At 41.0% G+C, this 22981-nt stretch overlaps 1 protein-coding gene and 1 long non-coding RNA gene across 3 annotated transcripts; one reads left to right on the top strand and one right to left on the bottom strand.

Annotated features, from left to right (window-relative positions):
• Positions 1-1457: 1457 nt before the first annotated feature.
• LOC131574244 (E3 ubiquitin-protein ligase FANCL-like) lies at positions 1458-13811 on the bottom strand. The gene is made up of 7 exons (XM_058828665.1): positions 13680-13811; positions 11847-11905; positions 10775-10835; positions 9947-10003; positions 8264-8361; positions 3484-3578; positions 1458-1969 (listed from the first exon to the last, which is right to left on the bottom strand). Exons 4-7 carry the CDS (start codon positions 9968-9970, stop codon positions 1857-1859), a joined length of 330 nt encoding a protein of 109 aa, XP_058684648.1. The 5' UTR covers positions 9971-10003; positions 10775-10835; positions 11847-11905; positions 13680-13811; the 3' UTR covers positions 1458-1856.
• Positions 13812-13929: 118 nt separating this feature from the next.
• LOC131574243 (uncharacterized) lies at positions 13930-18164 on the top strand. 2 transcript variants are annotated; one of them, XR_009276422.1, is made up of 3 exons: positions 13930-14026; positions 14435-14516; positions 17540-18164. It is a non-coding gene; the product is annotated as an uncharacterized LOC131574243 (long non-coding RNA). The 2 variants fall into 2 exon arrangements; XR_009276421.1 differs by lacking the exon at positions 17540-18164 and adding an exon at positions 16600-17218.
• Positions 18165-22981: the final 4817 nt, after the last annotated feature.

Here is a 22981-nt window from a genome sequence, read left to right as displayed (position 1 = left end):
GATACTGAGGGAGGGAAAGAAAATACAGTTTGGGATATTATTTTTCTTAGCAATTTAAAGTCAGACATACTCAGCTTCCAAATTTGGTAACAAAATACGAGCATTTAAAGGATTTTAAGAACTTGGCTCTGAGAGGAAACAGTTTGTAAAACATTTTCAGGAATACTTATGAATGTTAATTATCATTTAAAGAAGAAAGCTACATGCAACTGTTCTATATATCATGACTCAAACCTCCCGAGAGTGGCCCGGCTAGCTCAGTGAGGAGGTTTCTCCTCACTCCGGTTTTGAGCCAGCATATGTTTGTGGGGTTCACTGCTTTTCTTCAGGAATTCGAGTCTATAAAGCGAGAAAAGAAATCAGGGGTGGACTCTCCCCCTGGTTTACATTCCACAGTTTATTTCTGTGAAGGGGAATCCAAAGGGCGAAAGACAAAAGATTTGGGGTTGGGGGGGTCTCTTTTAACAGGGATTCTCGGAGGGAGGGAATATCAGAGAGAGAAACAATTATTTTTCTCAGTAAGTACATCTTACAAACTTTCTACAAATCAAGGTTACCCACACCAAGGTAAGAAATAACAGACACCAGCTTCTTCAAATGCCCACAAAGGTGTAGGAGTATCTTCCACAGAGGGGCAGAGGGGGAGAGACTGGGGGAGGTGGCTGGTTTCCTGGCAACTCAGGGGGGAAAGAAATGGAAGGTAAGCATACCCTCCCAGCTTCCATAGCTCAGAGGCCTTGCCATAGCTCAGAGGTAAAACTTTCCTGTTGGAAAGAAAGTTCTCTCTGTTACCACCCCTGCACTTTCCCAGGCTACCGAAACTTCAAGCAGCTGGAAATGCCAGCAGGGTCTTACCTTTACTCTATCCGGCCTCTTGCCATGGAGCTGAGGAGAAAAACTTCAGTAACCATGGTAACCTGACTTCAGGTAAACAATAGGAGACTGAGAAGAGGAGGGGGGAGGGGGGGGCAGGGGGGAATCACAACTAAAAGAGGGGAAAAGATATATTTTAAGCTATCAGCTGTTAACAAAAACTAACTTAACAACATTCTAACAACTTTACCACAACAATATCAGTATTTAGTAAAGGCAGCAGACTCACAGTTTTCCATGTTCAGTGGTCACAAAGGCACATCAAAGAAACATTAAGACAAAGCATGAAATATTTTTACAAATTTCTCCTCAATTACCCATACTGGATAGCAAAGTTTAAAAATCAAACAGTCAATTAATCAGTAACTAATTTTTATTTAAGCTAAACTATTTGTTCTGATTGGCAATGTTTTGTTTTTTAAAACTGAAAGTAATCTAGAGTACTTAACTATTTAGAAAGAGACGAGTCAACATAGAACCAAAATTAAAACAAACCCTTAAGCCAAATTAAGAGAACAATGTGAAAAATTTTTAAAAGGCTGTATTTAAAAAAAAAAAAAAACAACAAAACCAGCCATAAAATGTTTGATAACACCTTAGCTTATTACAGTTACAATCAAATGTGTGTGTCAGAAATCATCCTATCATTCTTTAGGACAATTTAAACAATTATTGAATACAATATTTATATTGGTTTTCTGAGCATGCAGCTAACTTTATCTAGAGAAAGCATTTTCATACCCTTTCCCAGATCATTCAGATAATTACCAAAGTGTCTTAATTATTACACAACAGGCAAATCCTTGCAGTGGCCTATTTGAAGCCTTGGGGTCTGAAATGTTCCTACACTGATCTTAATCAAAGAAACAGCATAACAAAAATAAACACACTTTTATTAAAGTATGTTATCGAAAGAAATGCCTTCCCAAAAAATACTTCAGCCAAGTCTTCTCAAATGTAGCGTCTGTGCGTACAAAGGCAAATCAAATCCCCACGCCACCAAAACAATGTTTCACACACAAATTTTGTCTGGCAAGTTTAAATGCCAGACATGGTTTCAAAAGGACAGGTAATTGATCCTTCATCATTGAAAACACTTGAAAACAAAATGAAAAAAAAAGAAGCAAAAAAAGAAAAAAGACGATTACTTATTAAAACAGACAAGTCTGATAATCTAATCTTTTTATTACATACATCTTTAGTTGTTAGATGGTGCTTTCTTCTGCTGTGAAGAATATTCAGCTATGTTATTACGATCAAAAAAACCCCACAAGTTTGTACAAGGACAGAAAATGAGAACCTCCATTCTCTCAGGACAGTGCTAAGTTAAGGCTGAACAGAACCAGCCAATGCACAAGTGTCAGTGTTTGACCATGACAGCTGCTTGGGAAAAAAGAATATTGCACTGTGAGTTTTTCTGCATTTTTATACTTTCAAACAGTAAAAATACTTTACTTCTGTTGTCCTAAGAGCAAGAAAGCCTTAGGGCAACAGGCTGCACGTAATTTCTAGTGTCACATAAAGCGCTGTATTTATCCCTTATAAACAACACAACCTGGTTCCTCTCCTTGCACATTAAACAGACCATAACTGTACTTCCTGATGGATTTTTTCCATCAGTGTATTTAATAATGGACTGACTAGCAAATGAATTATGCACTCATTACTCTCTGCATGTAGAACAGTTTTACTCTTTTTAAAAATCCACTTGAGCAACACTCATTCCCTAACAGTATTTTTTCCCCTCCTTTTCCCCTTTCAAAGGGGAAGCTTGTTCATGTTATGCAAGACTGAAAAACTCCTGGTTTCTAGAAGAACAGGATGCCTGTGAAGGTGGGATTTAATCCTACAATACTGTGCCACCTCCTCATGCTTTCAAGATTATAACTCAAGATGATGGGCCACAGATAGTCCCAAACAACAACACCCAGACACTTTTAAATCCCTTTTTCCCCTGGACTGATTTTCTGAGGACAACAATTATTGCCAAGCAATTGTCACCACACAGCCTGGATATTCACAGTCTCTGATGAGAGATTTATGCCTTGAAATGAGACAGTCTATGAAGAAATGTTGTAACTTGAGTTCAGTGATAAGTACCAGGAAGAATTAAAATTGTTCTCTTTCTGCAAATGCCAGGGGCTTGATTTGCAAGTACTGTCAAAATGAGACATTTATTTAGACTAAAAAGAAGTAATTTTTCTGTCTGACTTTAGTTTTTCATAAATCTTTACATCTCTGACTTAAACAGCAAGACTTGTTAATAACCAACCCAACATCTTCTAATTCTTGTTCTATGCACAGTTTCTGGATGGAGTGATAATGAAGGAAAGTCTCCCAGGTGGCTTTGTCTGCAATCCAGTAAAATTAGTGCAATATCAAAGTTTTTTTCATGTGATGCACTATTGCATCTTACAGATAACCATAATCCAATATTAATTTTAAATATAGTTAGTCTGAAAACACTCAAATAAGGAAAATATAACTGACCTATCACCTTGCAGAACAGACACACTAGCAAACAAACCAATCCTCTAAAATCCTAATGAATTAAGAAAAATGGATTTATTTCAAGGCAGCCTCAAGGTATTTTGTCCCACATCAATTTACCTTTGCATTTAACTTGAGAGTGATGAGATGCTGTCAACCACAAGTCTTCAGCTTCTAACTTGACTGTGGTCAGCCCAGTGTCCACATAGGCCACTCTGGAATAGAGAAGAAAACTCTCAGAGCCCTGCAAGAAGTGCAGATTGAAAGGTCTGCAATACTCTGATTAGTCTGTTACAAATATTAATCAGAGGGAATCCTATATGCCAAGCATTTCTGCTGCAGCAGATTTACTGCTGTTAATACACCAGCCTAGTGCCTAATGCAGTCATGTATCTCTGGGTTATTTACAGCATGTGTCAGGGCTCATGCTGTGGTCAGTGAGCACCGTGTTTCAGTTTTCCATCACCGGAACCTTTGACACACACAGCACGTTCCTGCCAGCCTCTACTTATGTACACATTAAACTTCCTCTCAAATCTTTGATCCATTTTGGCAGTTTCATACTCCATGAGACTTTTATGCTCTTGATTTGCTTTTCTCTTCAATGAAGTTCTCTTTTATTATCAATACTATTATTGTGGGAAATTCAGTGCATATTGGTTCATATTCTGAAATCAATTTTCTGCAGAAAAGAGTACCCAAGCAGGTACAAAATGAGTTATTTATGATGATTTGCCTTCATTTCATGTCAGTCTTACACTGTATTCATGAACCCTAACAAGCAGAAAGTACGTACTAAATGTGAGTGAGTTTTAAAACTTCTGAATCTTTGCTTTAGATGTGACTGGTTTGTGCCTCCCACCACACTGAAGATGGATACAATTGTAAAATATATTGTTCTCTAAAGGTGGATTCTGCTTACTAGCTTCAACAACTGCCAAAAAGGTTCAAACCTCTCCATGTATTTACCAGTAAACTGAGCATGTGGATATTTTGGCATTTTTACTATCTCATTCCTGTGTAAAGATAAAAAGCAGTTCAAGATAATTGCACAACTTATCACCCAGGCTGATGAAAAGCTGTAACAGAGTTCAGAGAGATCATCTTAGGCTTGCAGGCCTAAGCAACGTTTATTTTTTTAAACCGCTACATAGTAGAAAAAGGCACACAGTTGTCTCAAGTGAAACTGGCAATGGAGTTGTAGAGGTTTGTGGAAGAAAAAGTAGATGTACACTAAAGGGTTGCACATCCCTAGGAAGGAAGTGAAAAGAAGAAAATTATCTGCATAAATAGGCTCAATAGGAGGAAACTTAAAAATACAGCTGGAAAAAGCAGTAGTGGTAGTAAGAAGGGAGAGAGAGATCATTTCATGTTTAATGCTGATTAATGCAATATTGAAGAGGCCTGCAGATTTCTGGGACTATTTCTCCACAACAGCTGAAAGAAAGACAAGTCTTGATAAAAGTGTCATTCAACTGGAACCAGGTGAACTTGATATACTTAGAAAGAATTAGAGGATTCTTTCTCTAACTGGGGGAGAAAAATCATTAATCCTGCTTCGTTCCAGCTTTACCTTGAAAGTGTACCAGTTTTATAAAGATGAGAAACTACCTCTATACCACCCTTCCATCTACTGCTTCCTGAACCAGCAGCTAAGGCCCAGCACAGATACTGCAGTGAAAAATGCAGCAGTGTCCACACCAAAGCACAACTGGAGCCTGCAGCACTCTGCTCCAAAGATCCACAGCAAAGGAAAACAGAAAAATTCAAAGGATGCTGCTGAGGTGTCAGGGATTTTACCTGTTCTGACATTCATCTTGTTTGGACCACTTCAATCTTGATTTATAAGAAAAGGCTGGATTCTTTCAGCTTAAAATCACACTTTTTGTATAAACACATACGGAATTGTGTACATTTCACTTAAACAGACTTTTATACCTCTCTAGGCTCCATCACTTTATCAGAGGGGAAAAAAAAGAAAAATGCAAAAAAAGGAATAAAAGGAAGCAGCATAAAGATGGAAAGCCTCAGGTAAATCTCTGAAGTCCAGCATGACAGACAAATGACTGAGAGCATAGGACCAGGCAGGATTCCCTGGAAATGGAGAAGGCAAGAGGAGAAGATATTTCATATGAAATTAATGGCAATGTATCAAGCAAAAGTGCTTTGAGATTTGAGACAACATGGACTTAAGAGATATTGGCAACCTTTATGAATCCCCATGAGGGTGATAAGAGTCCTAAAGGTGTTTTATAGTTGATAATTTGCCATCCCAGGCAAATTGTCACTGACTCAACCAGTTTCATTAAGGGGAAGTATTAGAAGAGCCAATAACTTCCAATTTTTCAGGTGGGTTTGGGTGCAGTCAGCTTTCAGCATGACCCAAAACTTGCTAGGAATGAGTAAATGTGGGGTACAGAACAAGCAAGGGTTTTTCCTAAAAAAAAATCCTTAACTAAAGCTCAAGGTGTGAGCAGTGATTGCTCCTCACTACCAGCACCAAACACAGGCAGTTCTGCTGAAAGATCATTGCAGGATGTTCTTTAACTGCCAAGAAAATAAAGCATCACTTACAACCCATAATCAGTCTCAGTTAAGAGGGTCTCTTAGAGAGTCACTTTAGTGTTAAAAGCACTCTGAAATCAAAGGTATGACTTGCTAATGGACTTCACATTGCCTGTCCAGGTCATCCTGCTTCCAAGTCGGAGTAAACCCGATGTGATTCCCCACGCGTAGCATAGTCCTTTGATTAATCACTGACTTCTCCAACCTTTCTTCAAGATTTTGGTTTTTTGGGTTTGAGTTTTTTTGTTTGTTTGTTTTTTGGTTGGTGTTTTTGTTTTTCATCCATTTTGGGAGAACAAACATAACTGAAAATTTATTTCCCGTGTGTTTAAGAAATTTTACCTGATATTCTCAGATTTGAGTCTGTGAAATTTAAATAGAATATGGCACAATTACATATTAACAATGGCAATTGCCGACACAATCTTCAGCTGATTTCACAAGGGTGTTTTACATCTTTAAATAAAAGTGGGCCCCCAAAACAAATTCCCACTTAATGTTAGTCACATCTTCTTTATCTATATAGAAATCAGATGGGAAAACTCAAAACTGTTCTTACATCTAAGGCTTCTTTATTTCATTTAGCACAATATACACTTGCTAAAGTTTTGGGTTGAGTTTTTCATATTCTCCCCTCCACTCATGAATTTTTTTGGTAGATTTACCTTTCTGTGGAATAAATAATAAATTCCTCTAAGAAGATCCTTGTGTTCTTAAAAGCAGGTTCTTAAAAAGTTATTATTCTAATTCTAAAAAACATATGAAATGTTTTTATTCAAACATAAAGGTACATGACTGTCATGGGTTAGCTTCACCTTTAAGACCGAGTGAAAAAAAAGAGGAAGTTGAAGCTACTGGTGACTGATGGGAGTTTTTCTTCCTGACCAATTATCAGCCATTTCCAAGAATTGACAGCAGATCTGACCATTAAAAAGTTAATTCAACTTGTAAACACCCCCTTACGAAGTATACTCAGAGCTTTCTCGTCCTCTTTCTGGTTTCCGGCGTTTGAGAGGTAACAAGCTCAGTGTTAGTTTCCCCCCCCCCTCCCAGGCCCGGGACAAGGCCGCAGGGATGGGGGGGGAGGAGGAGAGAAAAAGCCGAGCTTAACACTTTTGTTTAGTTTTCAAGGTCTGCTGTTGGACTGAAACCTGACACTATGAACTTTTGCAGCTTTCTTAAAACTTTTAATTCTTTTACTACCTGAATAAACAAACAGATTACTCCTTTTTCTTAGAAAAGACAGAGAGAGACAATTAACATGTAAGACATCATAAAATCACCAAAAACAGTGAAGACAAGAGTTAAGTTTAAATAAGAAAGAGAGAAAAGGAGATGCTTACTGCTGAAAAGTCTTTCTGTTACAGCTATGGAGATGGACAGTAGTTTAAAGACTCCTTTAATTCATGACTAGAGTATGGGAGGAATAGAGTATTCAAAGTGTGGACTTTAGAAAAAGTAGTTGTGATAACTGTGAGTTGCTGGAACTTAAGAGTGAAGTGAAGATTTTGAAACTTTGAAAGAGCCAGAGAGATGGCTGTTTTCCAGGAGGGCTCACAGAGAGAAATTAAGAAGATTTCTACCTTTGAATTACTTATCCTTAAAAATGGCATCCCAGGACTTAAAATGACCCCTGCACACCTCGGAAGAGTGTACAATGGGAGGAGTAGACTCTAAAAACTCCATGGATTAGCAGAAAGAGACTTCTGTTTCTCTGCGGAGACTGATGAAAAGACTCTAGAAATTGAGACTGTTTTTGACCACCAAGATTCTAAATTTTTTGTCTCTATGTTGTTATGTGTACAAAGAAATGATCAAGTAGTGAAAAGTAAAAGGGTTCTCTGAAAGTTTATTTTAGTATTCTTATTCTAGTAGTTTGTTAATAAACTGTCTTTATTCCTTTTAAGTTTTAAGCCTGTTTGGCTCTTATTTTAATCCATATCTCTAGCAAGAAATAAGTAGTTTTTTGTTACTAGCTTAAAACCAAGACAATGACGGTCAACCATAATCTATAGCAATAGTCACAACTAGCTGTACAAAATAGGGAAAAAGAGAACGACTAATATTAACATTCAATATGTTTAATATACCAGTAGTTCATAGGTCAAAGAAGAAGTGATTTCTTAGTAGAGTATCACCTTTCAGCTTAGTTGAGACAGAAAATATCCCTTCAGTTGATACAGGTTTGTTGGGTGTTTTTAATTTAAAAACAAAGCAAAATCAGTTTCTGAATAGAGTAAATGAACAGAACAAGCACATCTGATACGTTCAACTCACAAATACGAAAGAGGAATAGATTTCTAAAGATGTTTGTTAAGAACTAAAATAATCATACCTATTCCAGCCCAGTATTTCTAGATCTCTGACAAGACAGGAGTAGTGTTCTGGAGGCCGTGAGATGTGCAAGTCTTGTGTGTTTTTTAAAGCAATTTCCTGTTTAAAAGAACATTAAAAACATCGTTAAGGGCAATTTCAATAATTTTGCATCTATTTAGTGATTTTTGCAATTAATTCAGAAATATTAAGCTTATGTAAAATTAACTGTACACTGCGTTTGTTTTGTTATAGCCTCCAGCTAAAGCAGATAAAGAAGCTGTTCGATAAATTACTTCAGATACTGGTAATGAAAACATCTGCAATTTAAAAAAAACCCCACAGATGTTGACAACAGATGCAAATATCAAATGTGCCTCTTTTTCAGCTAATAAATTTGAAGTCAGGCATCTTGACTGAAAGAACATTTCAAAATAAGGTTCTATTAAGCCCACAGCTGTCTCCTTAGCTCTGCTGCCACAAAAGACAACACAGCTATGATATTTCCCATATTTTATATATATATAAACTTTATATAGCAATCAAAAACCAAAATCAGTTTCCCAGTTTCAACATCACAGGATCCCTTAGAGTAAGTTTTGGTACAGACACTCATCAAGAATGTAGTAATGTCTCAAAAAGAAGTTTTTATTGGAAAGTTAACATTACTGCGAAAAATAAGCCCTAACCATGTGTTTCAGTTGTGTTGTGCTACTTGTTCTCTAAAAGTGCATTTAAGTTAAAATTATGTTTACAGAACACACACATTTATGACATTTAGAATAAAATTATTAATAATTTAAAATAAAATAAATTTAAATGAAAGTATAATTTCTAAGACAAGTTTAACAATCATTTCTGCCCAGTTCTCCCACACCATCATCAGTGTTTTCATTCTCTGCAGTAACTGAGGATCACTATTTTGCCATTTTGAATGGATTATACTTTCACTGCATTCTCATTTTCTGAGTGCTTGTGTAAGTAAGCAAATAGATTGGAATAACTATTGTAAAATATTCCAAAATAGACATTCTTATTCAGGCCCATTCCAAGCAAAGCAGAGCAGAGCAGCAGTGTAATGCCAGGAGGAACTTCTGCTGCAGTTTTGAATACTTCCTCTGTTTTATTCCTGAAATAAAGTAGGTTGGATGAAGTATTCATCAGCAAGAATGTTCATAGAATAATGTTTTACTATTAGATAACAAGTCCCAGTTTCATGTTTATTAAAGGGTTTGCTACTCTTCAACCCCAGACCTGGAAATCTTCTAAAAGAAGAATAAACAGCAGCCTCTGAAATATTAGGGGAAAAAAAAAAACTTCCTGCGTGTATTTGTCAAATTGTTACACAGCTGAAAGCACCTTCAGCAACCCACTGACTGTATAACCCATTGTATAATTACAAGCCTGCTTTACCATCCAGACAATAACAGGAATTCCAAGAAAATCACTGTAAAGAGGATCTCTATACTGAGATCCCTCGCTGGGATTCTAAATTTTCTATAATACTCCAAATTCCAAAGAATACAGTCACTTAAATAGGATATTTATACAACTGTTACATGAACAGCATATATACAAAATCACTTCTTTTTATTAAAAAAAAAAAAAAGTTATAAATCTATGGAACAGTAACCTGTAAAAACTGCAAGTGAAACCCAAAGCTCTAAGAGCCTCCCATGTCCCACACATATATTCTGCCACTCACCCAAACAGTTTTCAGTTCCACCATAAAGCTGACAAGATCTGGGCAGCTCTGCAGCCTCTGGAGGAAAGAGAGGTTTAGTTAATTTTCTGCAACTCGTAACTTCTGGTGGTTCAGCCCAACTCTTTTTCTGGTATTGTTAAACTAAACATAAAAAAATCCAAGTGTACACCACATGTTTACATTTTCCAGTTACAGAAGAGAACTTCCAGGAAACTTCATGGAGAACAAAACATCCCCTGGCATCACTCATGTATTTATGAACCCACATCCATGAGATACAGTGTCTCAACCAACACCATGGCAAAGGTTCCTCCTTGGAATCAAAGCACTATTTAGGAGTCAAAGGCTGCTGTATCCTCACTCCAAAGCTTCCTTTGGATACTCAGGTGTAATTTAGATCCCAAGAATGAACTGAGTCTATTAAAAATTAATGTGAATTCTCCCCTGTGCATTATGAACAACTTGTAAAAAAGTAAATATGCTAAAAAAAGAAGACAAAATCTGTTTCTAATTGAGAGAGTAAAGAAAAATTCCAGTAAAAATGTCATCAGTCATTTATTAAAAATTGTTCTAGCCTGATGGCAAAAAAATAAAAGATAAAAGTTTAATAAAAGTAAATATTCACTGAATTCCATCCATTTCTCATTATATTTACTTGCAAATCCTCATCCATTTGAAAAAAAAACCATCTTGGCTCTACAGTGAAAGGGAGGCTCTTTAGCCCTTTTAGAATAGGTATATGAGCACAAGCTTTTCAGAATCCTTATAAACAAAGATTTAAGACTGTTTAATAATCATATTTAAATAAGTGGTTTTAAACTTGCATACCTGCTTTAAAATGTGTCGATATCCATGCAGGATCTTCTTCAGACGCCAGCTGCACTCTCTCCTAGACAAAAAGAGTTTTGTAGAGATTTTAAATTCACAGTACATGATTTTTAGAAGACAGCAGAAAGCCTTCTACACACAACAGCTTTTCTTGGAAAAAAAACAAAGGAACGAAACAATACTTCAGAACTGCTTTGAGTTTTGTGTTCAAAGTTACTTAAAACTTCCAAATGTCACTATGTCAAAGCCCATTAAAAAGTAAGCATCGACCTGCAAAAGCCCGTTCTGTGCCGAAAACAACAACATAATTCTTGCAAGCGTGACTTCATAAAATCCGCTAATATTTAAAAGTGATAACCTGAAAATATCAGTTACCTTTGTAATGCAGTTTTAATTACCCAACCTAGAATGTAATAAAGCTATGGAATACCACATCTGCTCCCAGTTTGGAGCTGGCTGGCCCAGGCAGAACCATGGAATACAAAGTTAAAGGCTCACCCACGTATGTGGAGTAGCCCCTTTCATCCCACTTGCCACTGACTGCTGGGACAAACAGAAATAAGAACAAAGCTTTTAAGGAAAAGTTGGGTCATACCAATTAATACACAGAAACAGCAAACAGAAAATTAAGTTTAAAAGCTCTGTTAACCATCATTGCTTAAATTGCTCACCTAATTGCTTAAATTTACAACTTTGCACTGGATTTTCTGTTTCTGAAATGGTCACATATAAATGATCTATAAATATAAATTATATAAAAATATCATTTTTTCCCAAGTACATTGCTTCATGTATGTAAATACAACCAATTAATTGCAACATGTTTCAAAGTTAATTAACAACAAAATATTTTGATAAAGGCGATGCTTATAGTCAGCATTTATTAACACTGATGCTGTGCAATTTTGTTGCAAGGTTAAGATGAAACCAGTGCGAATTAACCAGTGCAAATTAATTAATAACACTGATATTGGGAAAAAAAAACCAACTCATTTTCATATCCATTATTGCTTTTATCAAAATTAACTTTGTTACATCACACTTAGAAAGTGCTATCATAAAAGTCTCTTACCTGGCATTTTTCAGTTGCAAATCCACCGGTAGCAGTAGCCTGATGTGGAAGTCTCCACCCTTGAAAAGAAGTATTTAGTTAACAGGAAGGTCAGAAAAGAAAAATATTAGACACTTGTGGGAACAATTCCCCATCAGATCAGCTACTAAGGAAAAAACTCTGTCTTTTTTGTCTTTCAGGAATATTATTCAGAATCTCTTTCCTTAGGGATAAAAAGCAGCATGACTGACAAGTACAAATAATGTTGATTTTAATTCTGAAGTTGAAATACTCTTGACCTACCTTTAATTTACAATATTCAGTAAAAACTCTTCAGTACATCACATTTCATGAAGCAAACATAACATTTTTCAGGAGAAAAATAAACATTACCCAAATCTGGACAAGACTGAAACACATAATTTAATCCAAGTCATGCTGCTGTACATGGAAGTTTATCTTCAACTCGAGTAAAAGTCAAAACAGACGCTTATCTAAGAAGTAACTACACTAAAAAGAACCTTGGGCACTGATCCACAGCACATTTCAGCAGCGTTTTACAAACTGAAAACAAAAACAGCCCCAGGTACATAAATTTAACTTTTTTTCTTGTTAGTGCAACCTACATGCAGCAGCTTCTAAATCCCCCCTGCTTACTTGTATTTGCAGTCCTTATTGAGGCCCTCCTCCTACTTTCTTACGGGTTGATCAAATTAAAACTGAAATAAAGAAAGTTGGTGAAGCCCCGAAGCAGAGGGGACAGATAACTTATCTTAAAACTTTTATTCCAGACCCTATCCCAGCTCAGCACACCTTGAAGCTGGGAGTACTGGACCCCCAGCACAAGCAAGGCATGGACATGCTGGAGTTAATCCAGGGAGGAGCTCTGAAGGTGACCAAGAGCTCAAAGCATCTCTCATGCCAGGAAAGCCTGAGGGAGCTTGGACTGTTTAGTCTGGAGAAAAGAGGGATTGGGGAAGGACTAAAAAATGTACAGCCAGACCTGAGTGACACAAACTGACAGGCTAAGGTGACAGAAATACAGGAAATGTCACCTGAATGGAATGAAAAATAACCCTAATTTATAGATAAGGGGGGGATCAGAGACTGGAACAGGCCATCTAAGAGGTTGCACAATCTCAATGCTTGGAGATGTTCACAACCTCCAGAGGTTCCTTTCAGTCGCAATGTCAGCTACCTTTTTGACAATGCTAGAGGGGGCACAGCCCATGTCTCTTGCATTCTACTTAGAGGAGTAAAGCCCCACGCTATTTCTAAATTAAAATACACCGTTCAGAGGTCTGTCTGTTTTAAGGAGCCACAGCGGCACAGTGTCAGTGATGGCAAAGCTGGGTTGGGAGCAATTTCCTCACCCTGCCTCAGGCGCTGTTCTGCCCCCCGCCCCGCGCTTTCCGCATCCCGAGGGACGATGCACCGCCTCAGCTGAAGTAAAGTAAATAAACCGCCTCACAAGTAAATAAAAAGAAAACGCCCGCCATCAGTCATTTACGTCAACTTTTACCACAGGCCATGAACGCGGGCACATTCAGCCTTGCCCCAAAACCACTTTCGTCAGCACAACTAACCCAGCCCAGAAGGCAGCAGGAAGCCATTCCCTGGGCAAACCTGCGGGACGGCGGCGGGATCCCTCAGGGCAGGGAAACGGCATTGCCCAACTCACATTCCCCGTGCCTCAGCCAGGAACTCCGGCAGAGTGGGAGGCCCTTCCCCCTCAGACCAGGCGCGACACGGCGGGAAGCGCTTCCCCCTCCCCAGACCCGGCAGGGCGGGAAGCGACCCCCCCTCCGCCTCGGAGTAAAGTCCGCCGGCCAAGGGGCGCCCGGGCTGCGGTACCTGGGCAGTGACGAAGCCCTCGTAAGCGGCGCCGCGGCGGTCCTGCGGCAGCAGCAGCAGCGGGCAGTGCCGGAGCAGAGCCCGCGCTCCCACCGTGTTACCGCCCGGCGCCGCCGCCGCCGCCGTTCGAAAGCGAGGCCCCGCCAGCGGGCGGCGCACGCGCCCGAGGGAAAGGGAAGGACGGGCTCTTGAGGGGCGGCGCGCGACGCTGAGGCGGGCGCGCACCTGAGGTGACGAGCGTGTCACTGAGGGGAGGAGCGCACCTGAGGAGGGGGTACGCCTGAGAGGAGGGTTGTGTCGCTTAGAGGAGCATAGCTGAGGCGGGGGGAGTGTACCTGTGGGGTGAGGTGCGTGTCACTGAGGGCAGCGCACCCGAGGAAAAGAGCACTCCTGGGGGACCACACCTGAGGGGAGGGTTGTGTCGCTGAAGGGAGTACACCTGAGGAGGGGGAAGCGCACCTGAGGGGAGGAACGCCCTCGAGGGGTGAGGTGCGTGCCACTGAGGGGAGCGCACCTATGGAGAGGCGAAGGCCTGAGGGGAGAAGCGCATTGTGCTGGGGGATGCGCACCCTCAGGGGAGGCGCGCGCGTCGCGAAGGCGGGAAACCCTGAGGGAGAGCCCCCGCGGCTTCCAGAGCTCCTGAGAGGCAGCTTCCATAGAACCCCGAGGAGCGGCTTCCAGAATCCCGAGGAGCAGCCCTGTCTTCTCTCACAGCAAGGAGGGGCTCCCCTTCCTTTGAGGAGCGTCTTTTCCAGAGCGTTGAAGGAGCACGGCTTCCCTAGAGCAGAGCCGGGGTTTCCTCGCTGTTTAGCACATCCTGAGGGGACTGGATTTAAGGTAAGGACTTAGCTGTTATGTACGGATAACTATTAAGTAAGGCTCATAGTAGTCATCTGACTGTGTCATGGAGATTTTCGTGCCACCCAGGGCAAGGGATTACTTGATTTATCCATTCTTTTCTAGGAGTCAGCGTTTCTTTTCTAGGAGTCAATGTTTTGTACCATAAGGGTTTCATACTTTGAGGGTTGTAATAGTTCCTCTGCCCGCTCACACAGTTGTTGGGATAAAAACCTTCCTTTCTTTTCTGAGTGGGTTGCTGCCAGGACCTGGTAGCCAAAATCTGTGGGAAAGCCTGAGGAGAGAAACTTAAAACTTTGGGGGTTTTTGTGTTTGTTTTGGAAGGTATTACAACTTTTCACATCACCAAGACTGAGCAACATGCAAAACTAAATTTCTGCCCAAATAGGCATGTTTAAGAAAGAAAACACTGTTTTTTGCCCAATTAGATATATTTGAGCAAGAAAACACAGTTTTTTGAAGAGATAAGTGACTTACCGCAGTCACCTAAAAGGTGTGTGGCACAAGCAACTGTACCTGTGGGACAGGAGATGGGTTGAAAGAGAAATGAAGAAAACCATACAAATGTTCACTCCTGCAGTTAAATCCTATTCCCGTAGCTTGGGAGGCCCATTCAGGGATTGCATGGAATTAGAAGAGTCAAAAGCAAGTGAAACCCTTTGCAGCTTTATGTTGTTGTAGAGGCTATTGGAAATATAATATAGAATGCACAAGGAGACAATAGAGAGGTGAAAGAGTCCCAAGATTTGACATGTAAACTCATCATAGTAAGATTTTCAGGAATATGTGATACTAAATATATATTCTCACCACTGTTTACCTTTTTTATATACCTTGGAAGTATCGTGATCTCCACACTTCCAGGAAACTATCAGTGTATCTGAGAAAGAAAGATTCCGTTCTGTGCAAGAATGCTGCTTTACTCACCAGTTTATGCTCCAGAAAAGCTTGGACAATGCAAGATTGTTACCAATACAAGAAATATTTTCTAAATACATGCACGATCAAGTTCAGCCCTTTTGTAGTTTGCTCCCCTGAAGCTGTTCCTGTGCCTTTCACTACCCAGCATATCTCACCATGAGCAGTTCATCCAATGTTTCATAGCTATTTGTATCCCTTGTGTTATTTATTAATTTAATTTTGACCAAAACATTTCTCCTCTTGAGCTGTTTTCGCTCAGTATGCATTGCACTAGAAATTACCTTATTTAATTGTGAATTAGCTCTGTACTTTACCAGGTCCACTGATTATTTCTTAGTTGCATCAAGTGCAAAATTGGAGGCAGGGGTTTTTTATTTCATTTTTTGGCCATGATTATCTGAGCCTCTGGCATTAAAAAAATGTCAAGTCCCTTTAGCCAAGTGCATTTATAGATGCATCTAAATAAAAATACAATAAGATCAGAAGCATTAAATATTTATCCTGGGGTGACTTTATGATACAGGTATCCCCAAATGGCCTGGTTTATGTTATATATTAAGTTCAGCACCTTTCAGGCTGGCTTTGAGAGCTAGGGAAGTTGAAACTGCTGGAGGCTGATGGGAGTTTTTTCTCCTGGCCAATAACTGGCCATTTCTGAGAATTGACAGTGGTTTTAACCATTGAAAAGTGAGATCAACCTGTGAACACCTACCTTAAGATGTAAACCCGGGAATTTCTGGGGCTCTTTGGTTTCTGGCTTCTGAAGAGGTAACAGGCTCCACCTCAGCCTCCCCCCCCCCACCCCCATCAGAAAGAACAAGGCCACGGAGGGGTTGGGGGGGAGAAAAGCAGGGCTGGCTGGCCTGACTCAGTTTGCAGTTTCTGCCGCTGAACTGAAACCTGACACCATGAACATCTGCAGCTTGAGCAAGACTTTAACTCTTTTACCACCTGGATGAGACTTGCAGATTAATCCTTTTTTTTTTCCAGAGAGAGGGAGTGATCAACATGTAAAAACATGTAAAAACTATCCAAAACCAACCAAAAACTATCAAAGACAGTGAAGAAAGGAATTCAATTTTAGAGGGGGAAGAGAAAATAAGGAGATGCTTTAATAAGCTGAAACATTTTTCTGTTAAAGCTATAGAGATGGACAGTAGTGTTTGAAAAAAAACCTCCTTTAATTAATGAAAGAGTATATTGGGAGGAATGGAGTGTTTCAGAGCGTGGATTTTGAGCAAATGGTGAAGTGGTTGTGATCCTGTAAGATGCTGGAACAGGGGGGAAGAAGTAATAGTTGAAGATTTGTGGCCTTTAAGAGGCAAAGAGAAAACTTCTGTTTCCAGAGAAGCTCACAAAAACAGATGAAGAGAACTTTTACCTTTGAATAACTCATCCTTGAAAATGACATCCCTAAACTCATTGACCCATAACACACCTCAGAGTGATGTGAAACGGGAGGAGAGAACTGATGGCAGAATTTCTGGGCAGCTGGCATCAGAGAAATAGAGAGCTGTGAAGAAAATAGTTTTCTTGTGAAAAACTCCATAGATTAGCAGAAGAAGACTTCTGTTTCTCTACAAAGACTGATGAAAGGACTATAGCAAGAATTGGGACTGTTTTAACCACCATGGTTATTTTTTTGTCTTTATGTTGTCATGTGAACAAGGGAATGGTTGGGTAGTTAGAAGAAAAAAAGGTTTCTGGAGGTTTTATTCTGGTTTCTTATTCTTAAAGTTTTTGTTAATAAACTTTCTTTGTTCCGGCTTAAATTTTAAGCCTGTTTTGCTCTTGTTCTAATCCATATCTCACTGCAAGAAATAAGTAAGTTTTCTAGTGATTTTTTTTTTTTAGTTACTGCTTTAAAACTATGACATTTATTTGGTGCATTGGCCGTGAAATGAAATTGGCAAATCTAAACTACTACAGCATGCCACGCTTTACGTTGGCAAAACCAATGAAGGGCATTGCAGAAGCCTCATACAAGTGAGCTGAACAGACACTGCAAAGTTAAAGCCTTAGCAGACACAGGTTGCAGCAGGGGAGGTTTAAATTGGCTATTAAGAAGAATTTCTTCACAGCAGGAGCTGTCAAGCATTGGAACAGGCTGCTCAAAGAAGTGATTGAATCACCAGCCCTGCAGGCATTTATAAGTCGTGAGGATGTGGCACTCAAAGACATGGTTGAGTGGTGGACTGGGCAGTGTTGGGTTAACAGCTGGACTTCATGAAATTAGAAGCCTTTTCCAACCTGAATAAATCTACATGATGCACTCAAGAACTACTCAAAAAGAAGAACTACCACGTTCTTGATGGTGATGAGACAAGAAAATATGGAAAAAACCAACATACCCTAGGGAAAAGAAAAAAGCTACAGAGTTCCAGCATGCTTCTACAGCATCAAGTGTTATTTTTTACAGCTAAATAATAATAATAACGAAACAGATGCAAGAGTGGTAACATACAGGAAATACTTATGTAATATGAAAAGGTTGCTTGGTGAGATTAATGCCAAAAGGACACCACATAAATCATTGTCAAAGCAGCTTGGCCCTATGTTCCTAATAATTTTTTAAAAGCCATCTATTTTTAAAAAGGTTAAAGCAATTTTTATTCCTCTATAGCTTGCATGAAGATGATGTTTCTATATTTTATTTTTCCTCTACACAATGCATGTTCAACAGCAAGGAGAGACAGGGAATTAGTATCTGCTGCTAAGATAATTATCTAGTTCCATGAGGAAAGTCAGATTAATTGGGATTTTATGTAGTATTTCTACACTAGCAGTAAGAATCAGTCCTTTGTAGAAACAGGCATAAGAAATTGTACTGAGTATAAGAATACAAAAACTTGACACATTAAACTGTACAAAAGGTACACGAGCACTAAATGAGGCAACTGTATTCATACAAAAGCCAAAATTTACAAATGACTCATACTACTGAAATGTACAGGTGCTGTGGTACTTTCTCATTAAGACTTTATATTCCAATAAAGAAACAAAACCAAGAGCAGTAATTGTTTTCTAGTGCCTACTGCCTAAATTTAAAAGCCATAGTCCAGAACACAAATCAAAAATAACTGACTTCCAATATCACAGAGGAGACATGTTCAACAAGGATTAAAAAATTCCCTCCATTTTCAAATTGTGAAGACACAGTACCTAGTAAAACATTGGCTGGTATTGATCTCTTAGATTACAACAAACAGCCCCAAAGTATTTTACAGAACCTAGATCCAAATTTGAGGTGGTTCTAAGCAGTGTAGCTTAACTGACACACAGACCAATAACAAAAGCACGTTGCCAATGTTCCTAACATGGATTTTTTTTTATTTTTATTTTTTATTACTTGGACTACTTTAATTTCAGAATATTACACTGGCCAGTGCATTAAGCAAAGGCTTTGTGATTTTGATTCTTTGACCAGTGTTCATTAGGGTTAATATAAAGTCCTTGGAAATGCCCCTTATTTGCTTTCATTTAATCAACTGACTGCTGCATACGACAAGGAACCTACAGATGCTACGAAACACAAGATCAGTATAGAAGCAGAGACAAATAGGTACAGGGGAGACAGAGAGCACTGCCCCTAAAAAAGCACATTCTTTAAAGGAATGTGGCTCTCATATATTATGGAGGCTAGCTTTGGAGCAAGCTGCAGGCCCCATGGCCTGCCAGCCCTGCCTGAGAAGCTAGCCTGGGAAATTCATGGGAGGATTCAAAACAATCCTCAAAGACAGAAAACAGCCTGCAGGTGCTGTTTGTCTGTTCCCGTGTTTTCCTTGCAGGAGAGGGTCAGGGGGGTGATGAACCCCACTGCCAATGATGGTAATGTAGCACTTTACTAACTAATAAGAGTTTCCTTTCTGTACTTTCCACGAACTAGTCTATATAACATGGCTGTAGCAATAAACTAGAGATTCTCTCCTGTTCTGACTCCCTTGAGAGTCCGTGTCGTTCTTCCTGCCGTTCCCAATTAGAACGACATCTGGTGACCCCGCGTGATGATGAACCGACCCTCCGAGGTCTGGTAACCCGACGTGATGTGCAGCCGACCCCCGAGGTCAGAAAGCAACCTACGTGAAGACATCTGCTAATCCCCTGAGGGTAAGCAGCGAGCGAGGAAAAAGCCAGCCCTTCCCCCTAGAGGGGAAAGTGGAATTCTCCCGGGCTTTCCTAGAGGAAGCTGGTTTCTAACCAACGGGATAGTGGAGCCTGCCAGAGAGCGGGCTTGGAACGGCCTATCTTGGTGAAGCAGAGCTTGAAATCCCGGGTCCAAGCCAATAGCGTTTGCATAATTGCATTCGCAGAGCCGCCAAGATAAAAAAAGTTTTCATAATGGAGAACTGTGATTTAGCTGACGAGCAACTTGTCAGCTTTGCATGGCAAGACGCCTTGCTGAGCATGGGACTCTGTATTCCTGAAGAAGATATACGCGCTTTGTTCCACTAGGTGAAAGTGCAGGAGTTTGCTATGACTGTGAATGATGTGTTTAACCTTGAGATTTGGTGGTCAGTGGGGGACCACCTGTGGATTAGGCTGGCTGCGGGAGATACCAGTGCGTGCAGCTTAGCAGCAACTTGGGGAGTGATTTTTAAGGCACTGGAGCAGTGCCAGCCTAAAAACAGTGAAACTGAGCTGTGTGGCGGTCCTTCAGCTCTGCCCGGACCCTTAAAGAACTTTAGCAGCGGGCAGGAGCAGTCCGTGAGCCAGAGATCTCCCTCTCCAGAAAAATTTGAGCGCCCGCCATCCACGGAGCTCGGCGCGCAAGTTTTGCCAGCAGAAAAACAACAAAAGAGCAGAAATCGCGCAGCTCTGCCTTCACCGCACCCGCAGGCGCCGCCATCGCCAGCGCCGCGAGAGCCCCCTCTGCCTGCGCCCTCCGCGGAGCCTCCGCCGCGGGCGGCCGCAGCTGAGCTTCTTTCTTCTGTGCCGCGAGCGAAAACGCAAGCCCAGCGCGTGGGGCCCCGTCGCCGGAGCAGCGCGGCCCGCCGCCGCCAGGGCGCCCGAGCTGCGATCGCCAACCGCCGGCTCCGGAGCACCATGGGCCGCCACTGTAAACGCGCCGCCACCGCTAGCAAAACTACAGCGGCAGCAGCAGCAGCAGCGGCGAGAAGAAAACGAGAGAGAAAATGGAAAAAAGAGAGAAAAAAACAAGTTCGGAGCGCCGCCGGAGCTGTCCGGGGCGCCCCTGCCCGCCGCCACCGCAGGGGAGCCCAAGCAACCAGTCGGGTCGCGGCCGCCAACCGGCCGCGGAAGCCCTGTAAAAGCCGAGCCCAAGCCTGGATCTGGAGCCGGGGCCAGACCCTTAGCGAGCATCGCCCCCCCCGCACTCATCCAAAGTGCCGGCGGGGAAGCGGCGTGGGGGGAGCAGCGGCCTCGCGCGGGCCGCGCTCGCCCCGCGCGGAGCGAGCCGCGAGAAGCGGCACGGGACCGCGGGGCCCGCACAGACACCTCCGCTGCCCCGCGCTAACTCCGCGCTCAACCGCATTCACTCCGTGCGTCCAGCGCTCACTCCGCGCTCGGTCGCGTTCACTCCGCGCTCGGTCGCGTTCACTCCGCGCGGCCCGCGTTCCCTCCGCTCTCGGTCGCACTCCCCCCGCGCGGCCCGCGCATGTGCGAACCGTGCTGCGAGCGCCGGGCCGAGTTCTGTGGCCCCGTGGTCCCCCTCACCCATCCGAGGTGCCAGCAGAAAAGCAGCAGGGGAGGGAAAGAGAGCGGCAAGCCCCCCCCGCCGGGACCTTCCGTGCCGGCTCGAGGGGATGCCTCAGATTCAGTGCCGTGTCCGTCGCCTCCGGCGACCCGAACACCAAAGTCCTGCAATCCCTGCGAGACCCAAATTTGCTCACCTTATACCTTTTAAACCTTGTGTTCACAAGAGCTGACAAACCAGCCGCGAGAAAATAGTAACTTCGAGTTCCCTGAACCTCCCTAAATTCATAAACTACTGTTTTAGCAACCAGAAATCATCCTAAACGAATCTACATCCTATCCAGCCCTAGTGAAATACTGTCACAACCATGTAAACGTTATAAATCCCTCAAAAACCCCTCAATTATATTTGAGGGGAAAATAAAAAAAAATAAATTAAAAAAAAAAAATAAAAAAAAGGGGGGATAAGAAGGGGGGATCAAAGCATCATAAATTGCATTGTGCATTGTTGGTTAATTTGTGAAAAGTTTATAGATTTTGCATAGTAGAATTGAGTAGAGTTTCACTGAGTATAAATCTAAGTGTACTTAATGTGAATTTTATCACTTTAGTGTTCTTTTGAGCTTTTCTATCGACATGTTAGGCTGTCAGTTTGAGCAGACTAACAGTGTTTTGTATAGTGTGTGTGTTAATTCACTGAATTAGAAATATTAGACTCAACCGTCAAATCCTTGCAAGGAAAACAATCTTTAAACATCAAAATCATAAACCAAAATTCCAAATTAGTATCCATTCCAATATCTAATAAAAGAAACCACTTGTGCCTTGTTTGTTCTCCCTCCTGCAGGGCCCAGCAGGATGTTACAAACACTGTACATTTTTTATTTTTTTTTTTTTCCTAAACCGAAAGGGTGAATTATGGAGGCTAGATTTGGAGCAAGCTGCAGGCCCCATGGCCTGCCAGCCCTGCCTGAGAAGCTAGCCTGGGAAATTCATGGGAGGATTCAAAACAATCCTCAAAGACAGAAAACAGCCTGCAGGTGCTGTTTGTCTGTTCCCGTGTTTTCCTTGCAGGAGAGGGTCAGGGGGGTGATGAACCCCACTGACCAATGATGGTAATGTAGTACTTTACTAACCAATAAGAGTTTCCTTTCTGTACTTTCCACGAACTAGTCTATATAACATGGCTGTAGCAATAAACTAGAGATTCTCTCCTGTTCTGACTCCCTTGAGAGTCGTGTCGTTCTTCCTGCCGTTCCCAATTAGAACGACAATATATAACTCATAGTTTTGCTACATTAGATTACTACATTGCTTTAGATAACAAATTTTTAAAGAGATCACAAAAGGAAAAAACTTCTAAAGACAAGGAAGTGGGATGCAGTTTGTTACAGAAAACAAAGAGTCTGTAAAGATAACAGAAAAGAGAACAACAAAAGAAAGTATAAAAACTTCCCACCTGTCAGAAGATTTTTCTAGTTGTCAAATTAAAGTTCTGGAGTATAAGAGGAACAGAAAATTAGAAGCTTAAATAATGTCATCATTATCATATCTGAAACAAAATAATCATACCAGGGCCAGAAAATTCATGCACTATGTTAAGGACAACTGAGTTTTAAACTCATTCTGCAGAAATAGCCTAGAATTAGACAATTCAGTTTGTATTTGCAGTCCGTGTTTAGATGGTCTAACTCAAGTTTTGTTGTATATCCTAAGGATCAGTGTTTCATTCAAATATTGTACAATTAAGGAGCAGCTTCCTTTACCTATCAGCTGCTAAAAGCCTTTAAGCAGCTGCAAAATTGTTTTTATCTTTGTATATTTGAATGTCTGACCTCTAAAGACAACTCTCAAATACTTCAATGCTTTCA

Source organism: Poecile atricapillus, unplaced genomic scaffold (assembly GCF_030490865.1).
Source record: "Poecile atricapillus isolate bPoeAtr1 unplaced genomic scaffold, bPoeAtr1.hap1 scaffold_192, whole genome shotgun sequence".
Taxonomy (NCBI): domain Eukaryota; kingdom Metazoa; phylum Chordata; class Aves; order Passeriformes; family Paridae; genus Poecile; species Poecile atricapillus.
Note: the sequence above shows the minus strand (reverse complement) of the source record. Positions and strands in the feature narration are given on the sequence as shown.

Coding starts and splice junctions, on each gene's coding strand:
- LOC131574244 (XM_058828665.1), bottom strand. CDS start 9,970: ATGGTGGAACTGAAAACTGTTTGG. Junction 8,362..9,946: donor TGGAACTGAAAACTGTTTGG/GTGAGTGGCAGA, acceptor TCTTTTAAACAG/GAAATTGCTTTAAAAAACAC. Junction 3,579..8,263: donor GAAATACTGGGCTGGAATAG/GTATGATTATTT, acceptor TCTCTATTCCAG/AGTGGCCTATGTGGACACTG.